Genomic DNA, 22,565 nt, shown 5'->3' with positions numbered 1-22,565 from the left:
CAACGCCGGAAAAAGTATACACTGAAGTACAGCTGAAAAAAAAAAACTTTTTTAGTTGTTGGAACGTAAGTTAATAAGGCGTAGGAACTTATCTAGGTCAGTTTCTGTGGCAATGTCTGATGATAAAACTTTCCTTCTGTTAAAAAAGAATATGCATAATGGGATGACTGGACTGGCAGTCAATGCATTGAACTTTGTAAGGATGATCACGACGTGGAAAGATATCTGGCGGTGGCTGAAAGAATTCACCATGAAGGGAAGGATGGTGATAAAGCTGATGGAACAGTGATAGACGAGAAATTTTACGGCGCAGTGCTAAGTTCTCTAACTCGGCTTTGGACTTCAGTGAGGTGACGCTGGTGTAACATGAATAATCGTAAAAGATGAATCGTGAAGCTAGGTTTTGCAAGCCTTCGATTTTACTGATGATATAAGTCTGATGAGGATCCCAAGTGGCAGACGCGTATTCGAGTTTCAGATGGATTAATGTGATATACGGTAGATTTTTCCATCTGTTGCGGCCTCTTTTAAATTTCCCGAAAGTACAATTAGCGGAGGCAAGAGTGAGATTAATATGATGATTAATATAATATGATGAGTACTATCCCCATAATATCCAATAAAGAATATGCAAGAAAAAACGGAGCGTTAATGCTTGAGAGAAACGCTCCTGTATGTCCCTTAATTAGCGCAAACAACTTATAGATTTCCTAGCACGCAAGCTATCAGTGAGAAAAATTACAAAAAAGGGTGTCAAGCAATGAAAAAGGAAATCACAATCGAAACAGGGGGAAGAGGTAGTCTGAGGACAAGACTAGCAATAGTTTTGTTTGAGCAAGTTCTTTGTGTCGAGACGCAACGTGCATAAAAGTGAACTGGCTCGAGAAAGCGAAGACTGTAGTTTTCGTTTTCTCGCGGCAGTTCGCTTTTAAGGACAAGACCGTTTTGAAAGCCGCGATAGAGTGCAACAGTTTGAGAATCTGCGGAGTTGAGAAGGACTTTAATGGAACAGGAGAGGTCTCTGCCTGGTTATCGGCCTGGCATGCTACTCCAGTCGGAGTTGGTCACTACAAACGGTGAATGGCGGCAAAATAAAGCACATAAACAGTGCACCTAGCGAGTGATCTTTGACTGCATTTGATTACTGCTTGAGGTGGGACTCATCTTCAAGAACTCGAATCATCATAGCACGCATTCGTAATAACATTCATCGAAGATATCAAAGAAAATTGCTTCAGGAGCGGGCAAACTAATCAAGTATGCGCAAACCGAGAGCATTTCGACAAAGATGATATTTATTTATTGGCACCTTCTAATAGCAAATCATTGCTTTCCCTTTAATTGGGTTCCTCTCAGAAAGCTTGCCAGGGCCTATCAGCACCTGCATCCATTTGCACCGACTTTTACAAAGAGCTTTTTCATGTATAGGGAGGGGCCTTTGGGGCTATCTTGACGCCGTTATCACCTTTCCTAGATAAGCAAGGCTTCCATTGCTTTGTGCTGAATACGTTAGTTTATGTATTGCAACGCGTGTGGAGGCGGCGTGAAATAGACGATACCGATCGACGCGCTTCTCTGTTGATAAACGACCTGTTTTTCCAGAGATGGGCCGACAACAGCGGGACGCCCTCGAATTGACACGAGATAAAACTTTGTTTACCCCTGCATTCATATCTTGTTGTTGCGCACTTGTTTATGAGAGGTGCTTGTCTAGCTTGATTCTATTTATGCGCGAATTCCGCAGCTGCACTTTCTTGCTGATGGAAAAGTACGTCAAAAAAATTGGCTGTGGCTTAACTTGGATAACCCTGGAATTCAGCGAAAAGCAAGCACGCTTTCCAAGCGTCTGAGGCTCGTCCATGGCAGCTCCGCTACACGCTCGCAACAGCCGTTTTATATAGTATATATCCATACGACCACGTGGCTATGACGTGGTATCACATGCTCTTACGACACCCCCATCCGGTGTCATCACGTGGCTTCAGGTCACCCCATTGGATGTTGTTAAGGTTAAAGGTGAACCCAAAGGTCACCCAATATCAAAGGTCAACTAAATGTCATGGGTCAACGTCAGCGGTCAAGTGTTTGACACCATGACTGTACCACGTATGGTCATGCACTGCTGACGTGCTTGGGCTGAAGGTCTTTCAAGGTCATTCTCCGGCCTACGCGATGACTGCTTCACCTGGCGCAGTGAAGCTTTTCGCTTCAAAAAAGTGAACCGTACAATGGGTGTTAGCTCAGTGTCTATGCTAAGCGTTTTATTCCTCTGAAAAACTAGTTTCGCGCTTCCTCGGTCCTTGTCTGTCCACTGCGAGGTCCGTGCGTTGCACACGGTAGGTCACGCCGGCTGCAACGGTGCCGATATTCCCGTCACGGAACTAAGCTGCACGCAAGCATGAACAGGATGTTGTCGGTGAGCGACATTGAGTACTTGTGAGGCCACGATCAATCCCTTTTTCCTTCACAAGTGGTGAATAGACCGCAGTTTTGTAACATCATCTGGTTCTAGCCTAATACGCCCTTAGGGGAATCCCCTCAAACCGAGTGGACAATCCTTGCAATTAAGATCCTCCAGAACGCAGCAACACGGCAAGAAAGGAATACAAAATGTCTTTTCCGTTAGTTTCTTTTCTTTTATATCTTAGCTTTACTATCGTTCTCTCAGCTTTCCTCTGTGGCCGTGCGGCTTTTCTCAGGCAAATGGCGTTGGGTTGGTGAGAACAAGTTCCCGCACTGAATCTCAGCCTTGGGGGCCGCATTTCATTGGCGACTAAGTGCGAAAGTGCCATGCACTGAGATTTTGGTGCCCATTAAAGAACCCCAGGCCGTCGAATTTAATCATGAGTACTTAATTGTTGCTTACCTTGTGTCCCTAGGTTTAGATTGGGCGCGTCAAGACCCACTCCAATAATTTTTTTTTTCACAACAAGCCAGTTTATGCTAAGACTGTTCTGTTCAGAAGCTCTGCTGTTCTACAGAGCATTGCAGTGCACTTCTTCACACAGCTTGCTGCAGGAGGGCTTGTAGGCAAAGTATCCATAACTCTCGTATGTAATTGTCATTCATGCTACACAATAAGCACGGTAAAACAAATGTTCTCGTTTCAGCAGTGTTGTCAACGAGGCACTGCCCCGGTGCACATGGCGCAGGGCATCAACTGGCAACACTGTGTAGAAGAGAACAAAATTACCTCACATCAACCAAGGCCAAAATTCTGGAAATCAACGGTTGTTCTATTTGATACGCCCGCAATATTCGTGCTCCGAGTAATTTTGTAGTGACTACGGGAAGGTTGCGGTGTTTTGCAGTGGCAGGCTTCGACCGCACCTGATCGTTCGGCGTTTCCGATGAAACCTGATCCCGCCGCGTTAGCCTGGAGCATAGCCAATTATTCTGGGCAGAAGCATTTTTGAACGGGAGTTTATAAGCACACTTCTTCATGCATATTAAGATTTCACAATCACAGTCAATACATCCGCAGCACTGCCGTCGGCAAGACTGAATTTTTTTGCTGTTAACCTTTGACCTATCGTCAAAAGCGCTCTCCGTTGGTTTTCTAAGGCAGTCTTAACTGCTTGATGCGAGCGATGGAAACACTATAAAAGATTTTGCTACATATTGGAAGAATAGACCATTACCTTCAATGTTTCTATACCAGTATCCTGCATTTTTTCCAATATTCGAAATTTTTGTCCAAGATTGTTGGGCATGCGTCGACGAATATACGGACTGTAGCTTTTGCTCCACCTCGTCTCGTTGTCACGTTCACTAAAAGCACACCTTAGACGAACTAGTTGTTGGATGCTGCTGGTGCATTGAAGCTCACGTGCTGTTATTTAGCAGTACGTTTTACCCAAGTTATTATTTTTTTTTGCCTCATTGAGAAAACATCTCACACTTTCTCTGACCCCCACAAGGACACATATAAACCCATATATTTAGCCCCAATAAAATAGCAACAAATTTATTTATAAGAGCCATTTTGCACGCATATACACGTAAGCTCGTAACGGCAAATCGTACAGCGCCACCATTAGGCACCGGCAGGGTGTCAGGCTAATAAAACCAATAATAAAAAAGTAATCTGTGCAAAAGAACTATTTATACATCGGAAAGCAAAAAAAAACAGGAATTAAAGAAGGCGTTAAGGACCTTACTGAGCAGCAGTGGCAGGAAATGATAACGGAGGAAGGTTCCAACGCGCCAGTGCATTGATGCGTGACTCCGCGCAGTGCGAATGCGCAAACGCTCAGGCGTTGCAGCTTGGCAAACACACAGTGCGCGTGGTAAATCCCGTTATGGCGAATTCCAGGCTGATGAGATCACGGCTACGCGTTTCTGTTTAGTCGTGGCTCTGCCTGCTGAAAACCGTTGCTCGCCTACTAACATGAACTTTAGTGTTAGTTGAACTGATTATAAAGTATAGAAAAAGTAACGGTAGAGACATGAGACGCTCTTTAGGATACGTACAGGGATCCAGCGGCGCATGTAGTTGCCTTTTTTTTTACTTCGTTTAAAATTATCGCCCACCTAAAGTAGTTACGCCATTAATTTCCCATAGAACTTACATCACCATAAAAACTACAATGACTGCTCTTTTTTCCTTTTTTTTCGCATGGTAGATTATGGAAGCAGCACAAATCAGACATTACACTTGCAGAAACAACACGTGCTTCCCCTCGCAAAGTTATGTATACCTAAATTCTGTGTTGTTGTTTGTTTGTTTTTTCGTTCATAGCATTTCGATTTTTATGAGTTCCGTTCCTCGGGGCTGTCAGCACGTCCGAGGTCTAGCAGCATATTTATGGCACACACACACACCCACCAGAAGTCAGAGCGGCTAGCTTCCCGACGCGGATTTCCATGTGACCCCCCCTCCCTACACGCGCCACAGGTTACTGGCTTCGTCGACAGGAATACGTGGAACCGGACGGCACGCTGCCGTCAGCCGCCGCTGCGGCGCGTGTGGCTGATAATAGGAGGACGAAGGGAGTTGAGAGCGCGAGGCATAGAGTTCGCGCGCACGCACGAATTTCCTGTTCCGCCGGCAAGTGGACTCTTTCTCCGCTCGAGATTTCGTTGCGCAAAGACGTCGGCTGCGTCCGGCTGCGTGCGTCGGCCGCCCTTAGTGACGGCGAGGGGGAGGGATAAGGAGAGAGAGTGGGGGAAAGCTAGTGACGACAAGTGCGCGCGTCGCGCGGGTCTTCCCCTATCGTGGCGCGTCGTTACAAAACTGGTCGGCCCTTTTTCTTGCTTATAAACAGTGCCGGGAACTCGTGCGACAGAGACGCCGTCTTCGCACTGCTTGAAGGTAAGCATCGGTGGTACGCCTTCTCGTTCGTGAGTCGTGTGTGCCCGTATTCTGCCGTACGTTGAGTGGACGCGTCTGTGGATTTAACCTTCCGCGGGAATCATGCCGTGCAGGCAGCCGATTGTTTCTTACGAAACGGTTTCCTTTCCGGCAGAAGTGTCCAACTAATCCTGATGCCAATACCTGTAAACCGTTTTGATTTCTATCGGCCTTTGTTAGTTCCGCATTGAATTCTATCATTCTTCGTTGGTGGAACTCAACGCACTGTGCGTTTCTAAAGTTATATCCTCGAGCGAAATTTGTGACAGATCTTATAGTGACAGCCTCGGAAAGAATTACAGAGAATCTATACAATGCAACAAGCAGCCTTCCATTAAACGCAGAAAACCGCTAGGCTCAGGTGCGTGGACGCTTATGCCTAAAAAGTCACTTTTGATCTAAGGACTGCAATCGACACCTTCTAATACGAAGTTTTTTTTTTTCGTTCCATACTCTTGCGTTATCTTGCGCGCACCGCGTGAGCGATAACAGCAGCACGCCGATGCTCGACACAATGCCAAAGGGCAAAACTAATCGGGTACAACATAATCGCTGAATACTGGCCTTGAAGCTTACTCGAAACATGCCAGCACGAGTGTCAATTACAAATTTAGGAAGTGAAATTAACAGAAACTAAGTTTAAAATGACTACAATCCAATGTATTTAGCGACTCTTCATTCAAAAACTTTGATGTGGATTATTATTGGCTGGCAACTTAGGACTGCTCACCCAATGATCTAAATACCAACAAAGAGTTACTGAACGAGGCAGAAACTTGCGCGCCATTAGGAGGCGGGAGTATGGCTTCTTGTTGGCGCTTTTCTTTGAGCGTAAAAAAAAATTCTAAAACATCGCGGATTATTGATTAAAATTGGCGCCAGCAACGCGCCTAGCAACAAACAACACATGCACCTTGAGACACTCGTTCTTCAGCATTCAAGTGTCTCACTCCGCATTGTTCTCTTGCAGCCCTAACCCAAGCCAACGCCAAGCAATGAAGCTTATAGCGCTACCGCTCACCCTTTTACTAGCGTGTGCTCTTGGCATGCCCCAGCAAGACGGTGAGTATATATCTTCGCGTACTTTGTATGTTTTACGCGTGCATAACAGCAGGGTACGACTGAGAGTCGCAGAGGAAACTGGTTTTCCGATTCTTTTACACATTAACAAAAGTAAGAAAGATCTCTAGGGAAGATTATAAGTTTCTAACGCAGTAGGAGGCAGTAAGAAAAAAAGAACATTGAGACCACAGGAAAACTTGTTCAGACATGTAAATTGTAGTTCAAGACCCTGTACGCTCAAATGACCTCAACGCCAACCCGGCCAGAGCAAATTATGTTGGGCGCGATCATTATCCCTAGTATACCGAAAAAAACAGCGCGGACAAAAAGATAGAACTCTGCGGTAGCGACAAGCGTTCCATTTCCAGCATTTGCTGTGCATTTACGAGTGGAACTTACGTCGTCAGTGTTCATAATTTTATCACATTTCTGTCGCGTAAACGCAGTCCAGCTCTGCCATGGCAGCGTACTTACATCTAGCACTGACACGCTAGATGAGAGCGATAGGCGTTACCACGACAGCAACAGTGTCAGCGGCGAAGGCGCGTTTCTTACTAATAATGGCATTTAAATACTACTAATTAACCAGCTATCGAAATCTTGTTTGAAAATAAACTAAGTCAAAATTAATTAGACTAAGGACCAACAGAGTCAAAAAACAACACGAGCAAATCATCAAATGCACCTCGCCTCATGTCTACTCTGTGATGCGCCTTAGTCTAATTATTCATTCAGAGCACAGTAACCTGGCAACGTATTTTAGTGAAGCTCCATTCGTTTTTTGTTCTTCTATTTTGACTGCTTTTTTTATAACTAAGTAGATATTTTGTAATTTATTTAGGGGATGCTACGACGCCTTCAACGAGTTCAACCAGCCTGTCCACATCGGCGGCGAGTTCGGTGTCCACATCCCAGGCGCCAGCCAACGCCACGTCAAGCACCACCACCGGCGCCGCGTCCTCGGGTCGGTCGCCCGTGGTGTGCTACTACTACGGCTGGGCCAACACGCGACCCAACCCAGCCAACTATGGCGTAGACGACATCCCCGGAGACCTGTGCACGCACGTCAACTTCGCCTACGCTGGCGTCGACCCGCAGACCTGGGAGCTCAAGAGTGAGGTGCCCGAGTACGAGAGCAACAGAGGTGAGCAACTACAATCGCACGAGCGGAGACGGGCTGCACTAGCACTGAGCACCTGTCGTTTATAGAGAGCACAGATTGTCACTTTGTTAGATTCAGCTATGGTGAGCAGCTACCAGAATTCGTGTTTCCAGGCGAATGGTTCCTGTCAAGGGTATATTGTGGTCATTAATCGATGTCGCTCTGCACTTTAGAAACACACGTGATTGTTCTCTTTTGAACCCGGCCCGGCAGGGAAGGAGACCGTAAAGCATGCTCTCTGACACGTGTAGATAAAGAAAATATATTAAAAAAACTGCTATCGTAGTCGCTTGCTGCACGCCGCACTAAACGCAGGAAGCAGATAAATAAACTTAGGAGCTAATAACGCGATTTTTGCGCAAGAACCTGGAACTACTTTATTACTCGAACTCGGCAGCAGCGTCCAAGGTCCCGTGGTGGTTCTTGGAGACATTCAAATTCAATCGGAAAATGTAATCTCTAAAACTATTTAGTCATATATAATAGTGACATCGTTATTATTCTTCCAGAAGCAAACGCAAATAAGATCGACGAAGCTACTCGCCACACGTATTTTATTTCATGCCTCGCTTTGTAATGAAGTTGAAGAGCAGCTAGCTTTCCTGGGCCCATTTTCCTTGACAAAGTGGCAACACCTGTCTGTGCTAGCTCAGCGGTGGGTGATCCCTTCCTCGAATCGATTATCGGCTGTCGTGCCAATCAAATTATCACCCGCCTGAGCTCGACCAGCTTTAGGGCCGTACAGATGCAGCCAAGGATATTGCTTGGCTAACCACGGTCTCTCAGGTCCACAACTTATGAGGACTACGTAGGCGTTGTCACAAGTCTCTGCCTGCAATGGCGAGGAGCACTTGACATAGCTGATAAAGAAACGTGCAAAAGCCCACGTCATCTCACAAAAAAGCGTTAATTAACTGGTAGTGCTTGTCGTCTGCACATTAAAACAACTTACCACAGCACAGACAAGCGGACGAAGATGAGTTGGAGAGGCATTTATCCTCTTTTTAATTAATTTAGCTGATGATGATGACTGGGTTTGTGACCTATAGTATCCCACATGGAAAACTGTTCCCTTCCTAATTCCGTACGCAAAAGTACCACCGATCTCTTTGTACCTCAGTTGAAATTCGGTGCTCCAAGCCGTGATCAGCTTGCAGCTTCTCGGAAAGGGCATCCATGTATCTATATTGCCCAATGTTCACTCGCCTAAAATTTCTGCTCAGTTGCCTAAAACCCAGTGCGCTTTTGCAGAACTGTTCAAGAACTTCACGGCCATCAAGACCAGATACACCCAGCTGAAGACTCTTCTGTCGGTGGGCGGCTGGCAACATGAGAACGGAGTCTTTTCGGCCATGGCAGCGAACTCCAACCGCCGAGCTCTTTTCATCGAAAGCGTGCTGCGCTGGATGAAGGAGTACAACCTGGACGGCGTGGACATGGCCTGGCCTTTCCCAGGCGTCTCCTACCGAGGCGGTTCGCCACGCGATAAGGAAAACTACGTCAGCCTCATCAGGGTGAGGAGGAAAGAGGGTGGGAAAACGAACACTCGCTACTTGCATGCAGCGAGCCAGACGCTCTAAGCGCTGATGGTCCCACCGCAGAACTACGCATTACCACTATGGCCAGGCGTACCCTTTCTTGTATAGTTATCCTTCATCTTACTGCCTCCTCAGTGCTGTAGCTCTGACTGAGCTTCAAGTTATAATAGTTTAAGACTACCTTGTTCCTTAAGCGTAGAGCGAAGAATTCTCAGCCGTTACGCCACCTAGACGGGAAACTGCTACCAGCGGGTGAGGGCTGCAGAGCCATTTCGTGTTCGCAACTTTGAGTGCTGCACGAAATTACCGAGACGAAGAAGGGCAGCGGCTTCTGCAGCTGCGTAGTTTGAAACGCGCGACACGCTATCAAGGTTGCGCTGTGTTTGCCACACAACAGAACAACTTATAGGGCGCGACTCCTCCCCCCTTGCGTCACTTCGGTGCCGGCGACTCCGCTGAAAAGCCTAGCCACTTTCCTCTTTAATCTTCCTCACGGGACATTGCGTGCGAATGGCACGTGCCGATAACTTGGTATTCGTCATGCAGTCCACGTGAGAAAATCGTTAGGAGCCGGTTTCGAAAGAGCTGGCAATGCAAGTCATAGAAAAGAACCTGCAAGGTCTCCCGCGAAAAGACACCTGCAGTTGTTATTATGAAACAGGATTGACACAGCGAAGCAACAAGCAAATGGTTTCGAGATGTAAAGTGGTAAACAAAGTCAAAAGGGGGGGGGGGGGGGGCTACACGTAAACGATAACACTTTTTCTAAACGCGCGAGCGATTATAGCCTTGGCCACTTAAATCATTCGACGCGACCGCACAAAACGTGACATGCACAGCCGTTTCTTGACTCATCCGGTGCTCTATTGCTCATGTCGGATTCGACTGGTTAGTCCTATTAATTTGCCGACGCTTCTACCTTCCCCCTTTAAACTGAAAACAACCAATTTAGAAGCTGCAACCCAATGTGCAATATGTCCATGTGATATATTATAATTTATATTTAAACTATTTTAGTTAATGGTGTTTAACGTCCCAAAGCGACTCGGGCTATAAAGGACGCCATAGTGTAGGGCTTCGGATAGTTTCTACCACCTAGAATTCTTTAACCTGCACGGACATCGTACAGTACATGGGCCTCAACTATTTCGCGTATACGTTGAAATGCGACCGCTGCGTCTTTAAGGTCAACAGCCGAGCGCCATAACCTCTGAGCCACCGCGGCGACTTAGATTTAAATTGAATTAGTTAAATTACGACACTCTGGTACTAAACGTGTGGCATAACACTCAGTCATGGGCGTATTTCATATAGTACTAATTGCGGTGGGGAAAACTTACTGCAGCCAAGAATTCGATGAGTAGTCCCGTGAACAGCATCAGAGCGCCCCATCACCGGAGTCACCACGGCGGGTAGCGAAATTATGTGGGCTGGTCGAAGACAAAGCTGTTCCGGACACTTTCTTTTCACCAGTGTTGAAAAAACGCACACTTGGTTGTATAGAGGCAGCACAGAGATATGAAATCCCCTCAAAACAAAAGTCATGGAGTAACGACTGGTCTTTTTGCCTAAATTCGCAGCTTTTTTTTTAGTTTTTCTACAATCTAGCCTGTTGAAGATGGCCGTTATATCCGCCTCTTATGGTAACGATTTCAAACTGATTTAAACCAAACTGAAGGCCGAATGAATGACTGCAAGAGCGCATGGTAATCCTTTGGGCACCCCTTATTACGCGGCTATGCAAAGAGACATCAACGCATAGGTAGCTGGTTCATGTCCTATAGGCGACACAACTTGGCAACCGAGACTGAAACAATATGAACGCGAAACAAAGTGAACTTGTCAGTTAAGGTCTAGAAACTGCGATAATGCCGCTTGTGGCATGCTGTCTGGACCTCGTTTTATTTCACCTTGACTGCACAGTAATTATACAGGACACGGATTTGTGGGGGGAAAAATCGGCGTGGTCAGGGCAACCAGTTGACTGAAAAGCCTAGATTCCCGAGAAGGTATGCATACTTCATCAGCTGGACCGAACTCTAGTTGGCTGGGTACCGAAGGAGAAGGCAGCATTTGTTTGTTTATTTTTTTTTTCGTGCAACAGTATCCAGTAGATTTTTTTTCATGACAACGTTTCTTCGACATGTGCATAATGAACCCATGGCAATATGTGGCATTCATAGGGTTCAATTTTCTGGGAGAAACATGGGCACTAAATCATATATACGCATTCTTCTTCCATCAGGAACTGGCTGGTGCATTCGAAGGGAGAGGCTTGCTGCTGACAGTCGTCGTGCCGCTCCCTGAGGAGTTCCTCGAGGCCGGATACGACATTCCAGAAATTTCTAAGTGAGTTATATTCATTCTAGCTAATCTAGCGCTGAGACCACAGGAGCACAAAATAGCTCCAGGTGTTATTCCAAAAGCCAGGACAGCTCCCGATATGATCTTACAGGTGTCTTTAGCTTATTCCGTGGACTTTGGCGTCGAAATACAAAATAAACCTGGGCTTTATAGCCTGGCTTTTGCCTAACTGACTTCTTAGCTAAGGAACTGGTGCTTTCTGTCTTTGATGCATTTTTTTCTAACAAAAGGCGCGCTACGCTTACCATATTTTATGCATACGGGATAACAGCACAATCAACTGAGTCATATTACGAAACATCACCAACAGTGACGCTTCAGTGGCTGACTGCAGGAGGAAGTTTAGGCACCACCGTGCTGTATGCTGCATCTACTCTCTATTTGCATTTGAAGCTAGAGGCCGCAATTTTTAGCTCACATTTCCTCGTTATTTTTTTTTACCGCTTTTGTATTGGTGAACATTGCCTTTGAAAGCAGAGCCAGCGAACAACTGTCTCCAGCTATTTGCGCCTAGTGGTCTGGGCGTCCGCTTCGGCTGCGGGAGGTGGTTGGTTCGAAACCCATCGCCGGACACCCTCCGGTAAACATGAGTACAAGCCACCTCCAGCCCGGAGCCCGGCTTCAGGGGTGTGTGCTTGGAGGAGGCTCCGCAAACCCCGCTGCGCCCTTTCGGGGGCAAAACCAGTTTCGAACTACTCAGCCTGCAAAGGTGGTTCGTGTTTCACTCCCAAGTGAAGAGTTCGACTCAAACTTCGTACGCTCTAACCAGCGTCAAGTTCAACACTAAGCGATCCTTCGCCAGAATCGACTCGGAGTATCACTGCGGTCCTGGGCAAGTCCGGTTTTTCCGGCTGTCCGACTTTGTGAGAAAAAACATTTTCTCGTTAATTTCTTTTTCTTTTTTTTTTTTGCCGCTTTTGTATTCGTGAGCACTGCCTTTGAAAGCAGAGCCGGCGAACAACTGTCTCGAGCTATTTGCCCTATTGGAGGTAGCCACTCTGATTCGCTCTTTGCCTTCTTTCCCTCTTTAAAGAGACAAACGAAAATTGTTTGAGAAAAGGATCTTTCTAAAGTACAGCCCTAGGCTCCTTCCTTCTCACAGACCTTGACCCTGTCGTTTCCTTATCGCTTACCCACAGGCACGTCGACTGGATCAACGCCCAAGCCTACGACCTGAGGGGAGTCTGGAACGGAGTTACCGATGTGCACACCCCACTCTACTCGAGATCCATTGATATCGGTCCGCAGAAGACTCTGAATGTGGTATGTTCACGCTTCATTTTCCACTGATTTGTGCGCTAACAACGCATGTTTGCAAAGAATTGATTGCGAAAAATATCTTCATAAAATAAATCTCCTACTTTTTTGTTTGTGAGGGGATGGTTTCCATTCCGCTCCAATGTCTTTTGCCTGAGTGTTCGTTCTGCACGCACTGCATACACAGTGTGTTATGTACGCTATGCGTTCAACTCTTTACCCGCAGAAAGACGGCCTCGCTCGCATCGTGGGCAGCGGTGCGCCGAAGTCCAAGGTGGTGATGGGTATCGCTTTCTTCGGCCGGGGCTTCACGCTCCTCGACCCGGCACAGCACGGCCTCCACGCCCTCGTCAACCGCGACGTGCCTCCGCGCCCCGGACCCTTTGTCAGGAGCAACGAGGTGTTCGCCTACTACGAGGTCGGTCTCCTCTGCGTTTCCATCACAATGCCAGTGACTTAGACGCCGAGGTCACGAGAGCTTTCGATTTCATAGATCGGCCCAGCTCAATAGCTTCATATCAACTGTTGTGCCACATAACATCCCTTCACCTGCGCTAAGATTCTGAAAACTTCACGTTTCGTTGAAATACGAATACACAATCTAACAGCAATGCCGTCCAATGGCATGCGGGTAATGAATAAATAGTAAGCTGGCAGAGTAGGCACCCGTAAGAAGTGTTAAAATCTCGCTTGAGGGTGTCTTTTACTTGCGGTAAACCCGTATTTCACTGGTTGACGTTCGGCTATGTGCGATGTTGCTGAGGTGTGCCTGAAGCGAAGTGCATATCACAACATCTACCCCTCCCAGCCTAATAGAAAAATGAACAGAAAACCGTCATGCGAACTGAAGCTGCATGACACGTTATCTAATGACGTTCTTACTTTACGATATGTACGATATTGTACTTTTTTCGATTTTTTTTGTTTTGGTGCAGGCTTCACTAAAGCCGTCCTCTTTTCACTCTCTAACTCAATTTTTAGTGCATTGGAAAAGTTATGTATTCTTTATCACGCCTAGCTTTTCTGAACATCGCCAACTAGCGCAGTCTTTTGGTCGCCAGCCTTGAACACCGCTTAACGAAATAGGAACATTTTTATTTGTAATTGAGAAAAAACAACTAAAGAGCGTAGTGAAATGGTGCTCGATGGTGTTGACACTCACGGCCTACTCTACCTACGCGCTGCAGTATCTGAGTTATAAATTGTTTATTCTTCCGCTCGCACCGACTAGCTATGACGGCCATAGGGAATCAATGGAGCGTGCCAAATATTTAAAATTCCCGCGGTCATTTTTGACATTCAGTGCCATGCAGCCCGTGGTGGCAGCCGCGGAAACTAGAAGCGTTTGTCCAGTCTATCTGGGCTCGAGTGTTGTTTGCATTAGTAGATTTTATCCGAGACAAAGAAAAAAACATTTTAGAGCAGTGCATATAACGTTGTAAGCTTGCGCCATCTATCGTTGCAGATCTGTCTCAACCTGAAGGGCAACTGGAAGCGCGAGTTCGACGAGGAGGGCAAGTGCCCGTACGTATACTACAGGGACCAGTGGATCGGCTACGATGATGCTGTCAGCATTCGACACAAGGTGTGTACCTATACCCTAGCTCACACTTGTCCACACTTCAAATGGGATACTGAAATGAGCACACCTATATTATTTTGCAAATTACTTGGTAAACTGCTCTTTTGTTTCCACCACATCTATTTTTGGATGTTGCAATAGTTCTGAGGTAGCTTCGTGCTCTTAATTCAGTTACCGTAATCAAGTGACAGCGGTGCCATGTAATTACATCTGTAAAGTGTAAAACAAGCAACAACTAAAATTTCATTATTTTACACCATACACGAACTATGTGTTATTCCTTTCTAGAAGTAACAAATCACCACATAATATAAGTTGTACACGCGCCTCCATAACATCCACTTGAATTTTTTCCCGCTCTTTCGACTAGATCAACTTCCTTCTGCAAGAGGGCTACCGGGGTGTCTACGTGTTCAACAACGACCTGGACGACTTCCGAGGCTTCTGCGGCGAAACCAACATCCTCCTGAAGACCATCAAGGAAGGCCTGAACGGCAACAAGAACGAGATTACCGCATCACCCGCTTGAGATGCCACCGCCGTTTGTAGCCGGAGAAGGTGGCAATACTAGTCACGATGTGCATCCAAGCACGTAACAGAAATACCACCCTGATGTGAACTGAGCACAGGATTTTTCCCTCTACCCTCGAGTGCTGTTCTGGGTGGCCAGCAGCGCGACTCCTATATGCCATGTGTTTTATACCTCCAAACGTTCATCACGCATGCGCCAAAGTATTCGAAGCCACACCCACGCATGCACGGTCACTTTTTTTTCTAATCAGAGACATTTCCAGAGAGGCATCTTTGTGCGCTTAAATGCACATATATTTTCGCAAGTGCCATTAGTACGCAAGAGGTTGAGGATTGCCATTACAAGTGCAGAGAACGAAATTCAGTGCTTCACACGCGAGCAACAGCGGCACGCAATTTTTTTTGGCGCATGAAGGCATGCTTCCCTTTGTTGTACTAAAGCTTTTACCTACCTCTCACGGCGCCTACCCTTGAATATGCGTGATGATGCAGTTGAACCAAGTTGCTCACCAAGATGAAAATAAAGACTTGTTCATCGAAATGATATGATGTCCTGCTGATAAGATGCGATGCGAATTGAAGTGAAAAGTCTCACTGCAGCCACATGATTACAATGCGATTTGCCCAAAACCGCTATAATGCGTCAGAACTTGGAACATGATCGTAATGTAACCACAAAAGCTTAAATCGACGCCAGCAAAATTGCCGTACAATGCAATCAGTCAGCAATACGACATGAATAAAAACAATTTGCAGTTTTCAGCAAAAAAACAGTTTGCTGTGAGAATAAGAACGTATAGGGATACATAAGATGGAAGCTCAAAAGCATGGAAAGAATAAAAAAGCATCTGAAAGAACATATTTACCCTCATAAATGCAGTAGGCTGTGGTGTCCATCAGCGGTCGCTTCTGCTCATGGGTTGCTTGTTATACCTATTGCCTAAGACCTTTTTCATGCAAGTTTACTAACTGGATACTTTATAAATTTGTAGCCGCCGCGGTGGCTCAGTGGTTATGGCGCTCAGCTGCTGTCCCGAAAGACGCGGGTTCGATCCCGGCCGCGGCGGTCGCATTTCGAAGGAGGCGAATTGCTAGAAGCCCGTGTACTATGCGATGCCAGTGCACGTTAAACAACTCCAGGCGGTCTAAATTGCCGGAGCCCGTCACTAAGGCGTCCTTCATACTCCGTGTCGCTTTGGGACGCTAAACCCCGCTAAACCAAACCAAACTCTCTAAATTTGTAACAAAACTAAGCGTAGAAAGCGTTGGCACCAGCGATCATGACACAACTTCACGCCAAGTATCGAAAAAATTTCCAATGCTTCATTTTTAAAATTGATGTATCAGCCCTACCCAAAAGAGAGCAACAGTCATTTTTAAATATAGACAACCCATTGCAACGAGGCCACGTTTGACGAATGGTCATGTTAACTGGCTTTCAAATGTCTACACATTGCCTACACATGCCTTAGAACGCCACGATAGTCGCGCGAAGCCCCCGACACGGCTTGACGTCAGCTGTGATCGCGCGCTTATGCAGCGGACGAAGATTGCAAGTCATCGTGCCTGCATGCTAAAGTTGTGAGCGTCAGACACGAGTCACTCCCACAGTATAAACAGTTGGCCGTCTATGCACTTCACGTGAAACTTTTCTTTCGGAGGCACCGTCCTCTTTTCGACCAACCAGGCGTCGTAGGCCCGTTGGTTTGCCACAGCCTTCACACTGCGGTCTTCACTGGCCGCACTTTGCTCCCTGGCATGGCTCGCCTCTGCAAGGAGATGCGAGCGGAGAAAATGTCAGGAAGAGAGCGTGCGTTCGTGTCAGCAATAAAACACAAAAGCCACGCAACCGGAACGTTACTAACATATAAATTGATGTTGATACCATTGTTGCCGACTCCGTGGAGGCAGCGTGTTTTGCGAGATCACGAATTTACCAGCGCCTGACGGTGCTAGTATCATTCTCGTTTCGCATACACATCACTACGATGGACGCTGCGTTAATCAGGTGTATTTCCTTCTTCGGTAAACGGCATACTTTAAAGGATCCTCGAGCATTTTTAGATCAAATAAGTCCTGAAAAATTGGGGCAGTAGGATAGCCTCTCAGTATTGGCAGGCGTAAGATGAAGGTGCTGCTACCGTGAATAAAAATCGTACTCTTTTTTAAAATGAGATTAACGTAAAAAAATAACGTGTGAAAGGATATAGTGATTATATTCTTTCCCTTTATCTCCTCGTCATTGCCGTGTCGACGCGACTCAAAGCGCATTGTCTAAGATCTACCTTGATGACAAAAAGCGCCCTTAAAAGAAATACAGAGGTGCATATGCTGATGCCTCTTCATGTGCCCATTTCCAGTCATGCTTATTTTACCCAAAGCCGAAAACTGTGAACATTCCTTGTACCGGGATGACTAAAATAGATATAAATAAGAAAAGATTCAACAACCGCACTTGCTTATTGCATATAGGACATTCAGCAGACGAAAAAGTACGGTTTCTGTTGTTGTTTTTTTTTGAGCTATTGGAAGTGACAAAAAGAAAAAGGTGAAGGTGTGCTATCAGGAAATTAGAAATGGTACACAAATAACACTGCATTATAGGCCGTTGAAAAGAGTTGGAGCTTCAACGCCAAACGCCAACAAAGTAGATTTTCCAAGTCTGCTTTGTCATTGTAACTAAGAGAAAAAAAGACAGACAAGCTTCAGGAACAAAAGACTTGCTGGAAGCTGGCCAGAAGAAGCACGTGACAGATCACCTTGCAGTAATCACGCGGTCTTACAAAGAAGGCGTGGTGGCGTCCGTGTATTTTCTTTATTCTTCTCTTACAGTAAGCACGAGCCTGGTAACTAGGGACTTTTTGTAAATATCATGCGTAAATATTACTGCCACAGAGGCGGCGGCATACTTGAATTTACATATGCTGAGTTTATACAAAACTAATACCGCTTGGTATTAGTTTGTTGGTAATAGACCTACACGTAGCCTGTGTGTGTTTCTCGTTCGGTCAGTGCAAGAGCGAGAGTACGTGCGCATTCCGTCAAATTTAGGCAATTTCATTACCACGGCTAGCCAAATGGGCTGATTGATTTTGCATTCTTCTTTTGAGTAAGGCGCACAGAGGGGACGGACAACTTAAAGGCCGATTTACGCCGCAATAAATGATTGAAAGTAGCGCCCGTGACTGTATCCTCTTTTCTATTGTCGTCGTCTTCTGTTCGCGTTACTCAAAGGAATTTCCACGCGACATTGTGCTCTTCCCTACTACATGATTTCGAATAGACGACTCTCTCCTTTGATCTGGCGAGAATTTATAAGGACGAGGCATTTAACACGAGACTCTGTTAAGGCTGACACACTGCCACTGATCCGAACGACCTCTGACCGATGAGATGCACTCCACTCGTAGTGGTAAGAGAAGTGTATCTGTAGCACATCTGAAGTGAATTCCATACAGCCCTCACATAGTATTACGAGTGTAACAAGCCCGCCCACTCCACCGTGTCTCCACGGCCGACGCGTGCGCACGTGGGCAGCACTGCACGACCTCACCTTGCTCCAGTTTCTTCCTGGACAGCCATTCCCTGCACTTCCGCTCGGACTGTTCGCACGTGCGCCTATCCTTCCGCTCCCTTTCGGCCTCCTTCTCGGCTCGCCGGCTGCGCTGCTCGGCCCGCCTGAGCGCCTCTTGCCCGTCCTTCAAGGCACACCAGGCGGCGAAGGCACGCTCCGCCTGGAGCCGCTGGCTGGCCTTCTGCTGCGCCGCGGTGCGCTCCGCACTGCGCGCTGCCCTCCGGATTTGCAGCTGCTGCCGGGCGCGCCGCCTCCACTCGAGATCCTTGCGCAGATACCAGCGTGTCCACGCATCCAGCTCCTCGTCTCTGCCGTCGTGGCTCGGCCCCGACGACGCGACGCCAACACTGTAGCCGCCATCGTCGGCGGCAGTGCTGCGGTCACCGCCTTCGCTGTGCGGAGTAGGAGTGCGTGGCACTGAGTCGCTGCCGTTGCCGGCGGCACTGCTACGGTCACCACCTTCGCTCTCCGGAGTAGGGCTGCTAGGCTCTGAGTCGCTTCCGTTGCCGTTGCCGTTGTCAGCGACACTGCTACTGAGGTCATCATCTTCGCTGTGCGGAGTAGTAAAACTATGAGAGGCTGAGTCGCTACCTTTGCGGACGGCACCACGACGGTCACTGTCTTCGTTGTGCGGAGTAGGAGTGCGCAGCCCTGAGGGGCTGCCGCTGCCGACGGCACTATTACGATCACCGTCTTCGCTGAAGGGAGTAGGAGCGCGTGCTGCTGAGTCAGCCGTGTCATCTAGAGCCTCGCTGCCGATGCTATCGACCGCACCGGGCTCGTCGCCTGTTCCCCCGTCGCTCGTGCCGCTGCCCTCATCCGAGCTGGGTCCCACGCGGTCGGCAGTGCTTGTGCTGTGGGTTGTGTAAAGGCCAGTCGCTCATACCGGCAGTCTCGTTCTTTGCATTGCTTGTGAAACATGTTTGTTTACAGCACCCAGGGACTCAGGAATATGGCAAGCAGGGGGGGTGGGGGGGGGGGGGTCGCCCCCCCCTCCGAATTTCTCTAGAGGGGGGCAGCGCCACTACCCCCCTCCAGTCTCCAACTGATTGCACTCAGATCAGATTTCTGAGAAACGCTTCAATTCTAGGACGTTATTAACGTAAAGCACAGTGCAGTTGAGCTAGTTGGCTTCGTAGCCGGTCGTAAAGCCCTTCGTTTCAGTAGCCTTCACAAATCAGGTCCCAACAGAAGTCGTTGATTATCTGACCACTGCTAACGAGCATGGTTAGAATAACTGCAACAGACTATGCGCAAACTTTTTAAATTTATCCAATCACTCCTCGTTTGTGCATCTTCATAAAGCTGCCCATTTGATTTCAACTTTTATATGCATTAACAAGTACACCTTTGAACAGTGAGAAATAGGGGGGAATATAAACAATAAATATAAAAATAATATTTAATAAAACATGAAATAAATAAAAAATAAATTACAGAACAAACTAGAAGTCACCCCCCCCCCCCCCCCCTTTAAAAAAGAAGTTCCGGAGTACAAGACGGCACCACGAAACGACAACAACGAAGTAATATACTATTCTGCCCTGCTCCGGGTCACTGCTGATACCTATACCAGATCGCTCAGGCGTGCTATCTTCACGTCTCCCACTTTGAGCTCTGCCATTCCGCTCTACTAATTAGTCTAATGTAGATACTTGAGTGAGATAACTAAAATATACCGCGATTGGACGGCATGCGAAACGGCTTTTCTTGTGCATAGTCAAAGCTAAGACTTCAAAGATTTAAAAAAAAAAACATAGATCCGAACGGAACACCTGCATCTTCATATTTCCGGCCCCTTGTCCTCTACGAAGTGCTAAAAAACCATAAATAGCTGCGGTTAACCACCTTGCACTTTCGCGGTTTCTCCTCAATATCTCTCTCTTTCTGTCAGAATGCCAAAATGCTTACATGCCAGAAAAAACGCTAACAATACGCAGTCACCAGCTGACATTAATGGTGGTAGGCTCCCAAAGCCAGTTCCCCTCTTCAGTTTTTACTTCTTTTTTTTATTTTAGAAACAATGTAAAAGCAGACGGAGACGCTTAAACGTCACCATACCATTGACAGTCTAAACGCCCACAAAAGGTATCTCTCATTTCCGCAAGCGCGCTCCCGAGAAATGTGTCTGAATCATCGAGGTTACAGCGCACGGCTGCTAAAAAGTGTTTTACTTTTTTGCATACCTCAACTAGCCGTCATGGCTTCGGAGCACGTGTGCTATCCGAGGTCGCTGACCCACGGGAAAGCGGGAAACAAAGATTACAAATTGCTCCGTTATATCAAGGGAACGCGGCACGAAATGTTTCTCCTAACTGCGTAACCTCGCATTTCCGAAAAGCAGAGGAAAACACGCTTACCCTGAAATTGTATCTGCGGCTTCCATGCTTTCCAAACGCTGCGCGATATCGCCAGCCGCCCGTCGGGCTGTCACCGACCGCGAGTATGGCACGCCGGACGGTCGCCCAGGCGACGGATTTGTTGTGCCCGTTGGAAGCTCCGAGCGACAGCTTCACCCCTTTCTTCTTTCGATCGTTCGTTTATTTCTGCATTGAATAACCCCCCCCCCCCCCCCCCCCATGCTCATTGAGCACTGCCTGTAAGACCAGTAAGGATGTTCAAATAAAAGATATGCGTATATAAATATTAGCATAAAATTTCTTTTTGAAACATGCGATTTCTTATAAGCAGCCAGGTATATAGCCCGAAACGATAGCTCTTTTATTACCGTACAGCACAGTTACGGTATGTCAGGATATAATTAGTGCGGTGTTACGTGTGATCTGAATAATCTTACAACTGACTGCCTCCTGCCTCCTTCTAAATCTTTGAACACCCACTCATTTCTTGGTGAATAAGCACAACATGAAATGACATCGCGTCAAACCGGTGGGAACGAGTAAGGAAAAAACGCCGTGCTTTCAACCAAGCGAAATGAAATCGGCTATTGTGATGAAGGAACCCTTTCACTTTAAGCCGTTACTCTCAGCACTGAATCCTGAAGCAGATTTCAGTGAGACAAAACAAGGTGCATCAAAACACCTCAGATCTCGGACTCGTCAATTACACTCGTCATCCTCTGCGAATTGACAGCGTATATAGTCCAGCAGGTGGCTGTTGAGTAGGCACTATAAGCAGAACTATAAGCAGCTGCTCTGCGCATTGCGTGTGTCTTCAATTGCGGTCAATTTATACAATCGCCTCTATATAGGGCATTGCTGTCAGCCTGGCTCTGCACAACTGGCAAAGCGAAGACAGCGAAGAGCGTTTAGGCATATTTGCATTGCATAATCCGTGTCGTGCGACGCTTCTTAAAGGCTCCGAACTTTGCGTCCCCAAACCGTTATAAACAAAAATACTGAAAAAAATAAAGCCCTAGAAGCAATTCGACCTCGTTTTTAAACCATCAACAATGAAAGGCCATGAAAGTGTTTAAGCGTGTGGCAGTATGAGGGCCGCCAAGGACCGAATTCTTCAGGATGCAGCTCTAAAACAGCTTATTTTTATATAGTTGGCTTGCTGAAGCATTTTCGGGTACAGATGTTGAAGCATTTTTGGTACGCCTCAAAGTACGTCGTGGAATTCTGGTAGGTGTTCTGATTTACAATCTCAGTGGCTTATATCTCATAGTACGCTCTTTCCTGGAAACGCGAGCACTCCGTACTGTATATCTACAAGATTTTCCTCTTGTGAAGCACTTAAACTCGTCGTCGTGGCTTTGGAGTCGTCTCGGTAAAATTTTTTTATAATTACTTCTTTAATACCTAGGATGATGGTCACACACACTCCATGGAGAATTATTCCTTGCGTCTATACTGAGCTCTGCGCTCAGCGCTTGCCATTTTTATGCTTCTCTCAAGCAGGCACATAAGAAAGGCCGCTGTTCTTTTCGAAACCACGAGCTGTTGTACGCTACTGAAACCATCGACGTTAACCATAACGATGTTTCTGCTGAGCCACACTTAACATGAATGGAGAAATTAATTTGAGGGTTTTCGGCTCCACGGTGACTACAAGCCAAAAGGCGTAAAGTCATCATTATGATCTTATTTGTAAGTCCGTCCTTCTTTTCTTCAAATCTCCTCGCGTACTCTGTCATATATTCAGATATATACAGTAAAGAGACACTTCATTAGCGAACA

At 46.7% G+C, this 22,565-nt stretch overlaps 2 protein-coding genes across 2 annotated transcripts; one reads left to right on the top strand and one right to left on the bottom strand.

Annotated features, from left to right (window-relative positions):
• The first annotated feature begins 5,173 nt into the window (after nucleotides 1-5,173).
• On the top strand, nucleotides 5,174-15,393 carry LOC144125537 (endochitinase-like). Its single transcript, XM_077659025.1, has 9 exons — nucleotides 5,174-5,314; nucleotides 6,324-6,415; nucleotides 7,257-7,559; nucleotides 8,829-9,091; nucleotides 11,361-11,464; nucleotides 12,619-12,742; nucleotides 12,963-13,154; nucleotides 14,202-14,321; nucleotides 14,689-15,393. Exons 2-9 carry the CDS (start codon nucleotides 6,349-6,351, stop codon nucleotides 14,845-14,847), a joined length of 1,332 nt encoding a protein of 443 aa, XP_077515151.1. The 5' UTR covers nucleotides 5,174-5,314; nucleotides 6,324-6,348; the 3' UTR covers nucleotides 14,848-15,393.
• Nucleotides 15,394-16,298: 905 nt separating this feature from the next.
• LOC144124281 (uncharacterized) lies at nucleotides 16,299-19,649 on the bottom strand. Its single transcript, XM_077656919.1, has 3 exons — nucleotides 19,598-19,649; nucleotides 18,403-19,302; nucleotides 16,299-16,618 (listed from the first exon to the last, which is right to left on the bottom strand). The coding sequence occupies exons 1-3, from the start codon at nucleotides 19,647-19,649 to the stop codon at nucleotides 16,449-16,451; spliced, it is 1,122 nt and encodes a 373-aa protein (XP_077513045.1). The 3' UTR covers nucleotides 16,299-16,448.
• Between the last annotated feature and the right edge of the window lie 2,916 nt (nucleotides 19,650-22,565).

This window comes from Amblyomma americanum, chromosome 3 (genome assembly GCF_052857255.1).
Source record: "Amblyomma americanum isolate KBUSLIRL-KWMA chromosome 3, ASM5285725v1, whole genome shotgun sequence".
NCBI lineage: Eukaryota > Metazoa > Arthropoda > Arachnida > Ixodida > Ixodidae > Amblyomma > Amblyomma americanum.
This window is presented reverse-complemented; position numbering and strand designations above follow the sequence as displayed.

Excerpts from the sequence above, each read along its gene's own strand:
- LOC144124281 (XM_077656919.1), bottom strand. The coding sequence starts at position 19,649 with ATGCTCGTTAGCAGTGGTCAGATAATCAACGACTTCTGTTGGGACCTG. Across the intron at positions 19,303-19,597 it reads CTTCTGTTGGGACCTGATTT|CGACTGGCCTTTACACAACC; the intron begins GTGAAGGCTACT and ends TGCCGGTATGAG. Across the intron at positions 16,619-18,402 it reads CAGGAAGAAACTGGAGCAAG|AGGCGAGCCATGCCAGGGAG; the intron begins GTGAGGTCGTGC and ends ATCTCCTTGCAG.
- LOC144125537 (XM_077659025.1), top strand. The coding sequence starts at position 6,349 with ATGAAGCTTATAGCGCTACCGCTCACCCTTTTACTAGCGTGTGCTCTT. Across the intron at positions 11,465-12,618 it reads GACATTCCAGAAATTTCTAA|GCACGTCGACTGGATCAACG; the intron begins GTGAGTTATATT and ends GCTTACCCACAG. Across the intron at positions 14,322-14,688 it reads CTGTCAGCATTCGACACAAG|ATCAACTTCCTTCTGCAAGA; the intron begins GTGTGTACCTAT and ends TCTTTCGACTAG.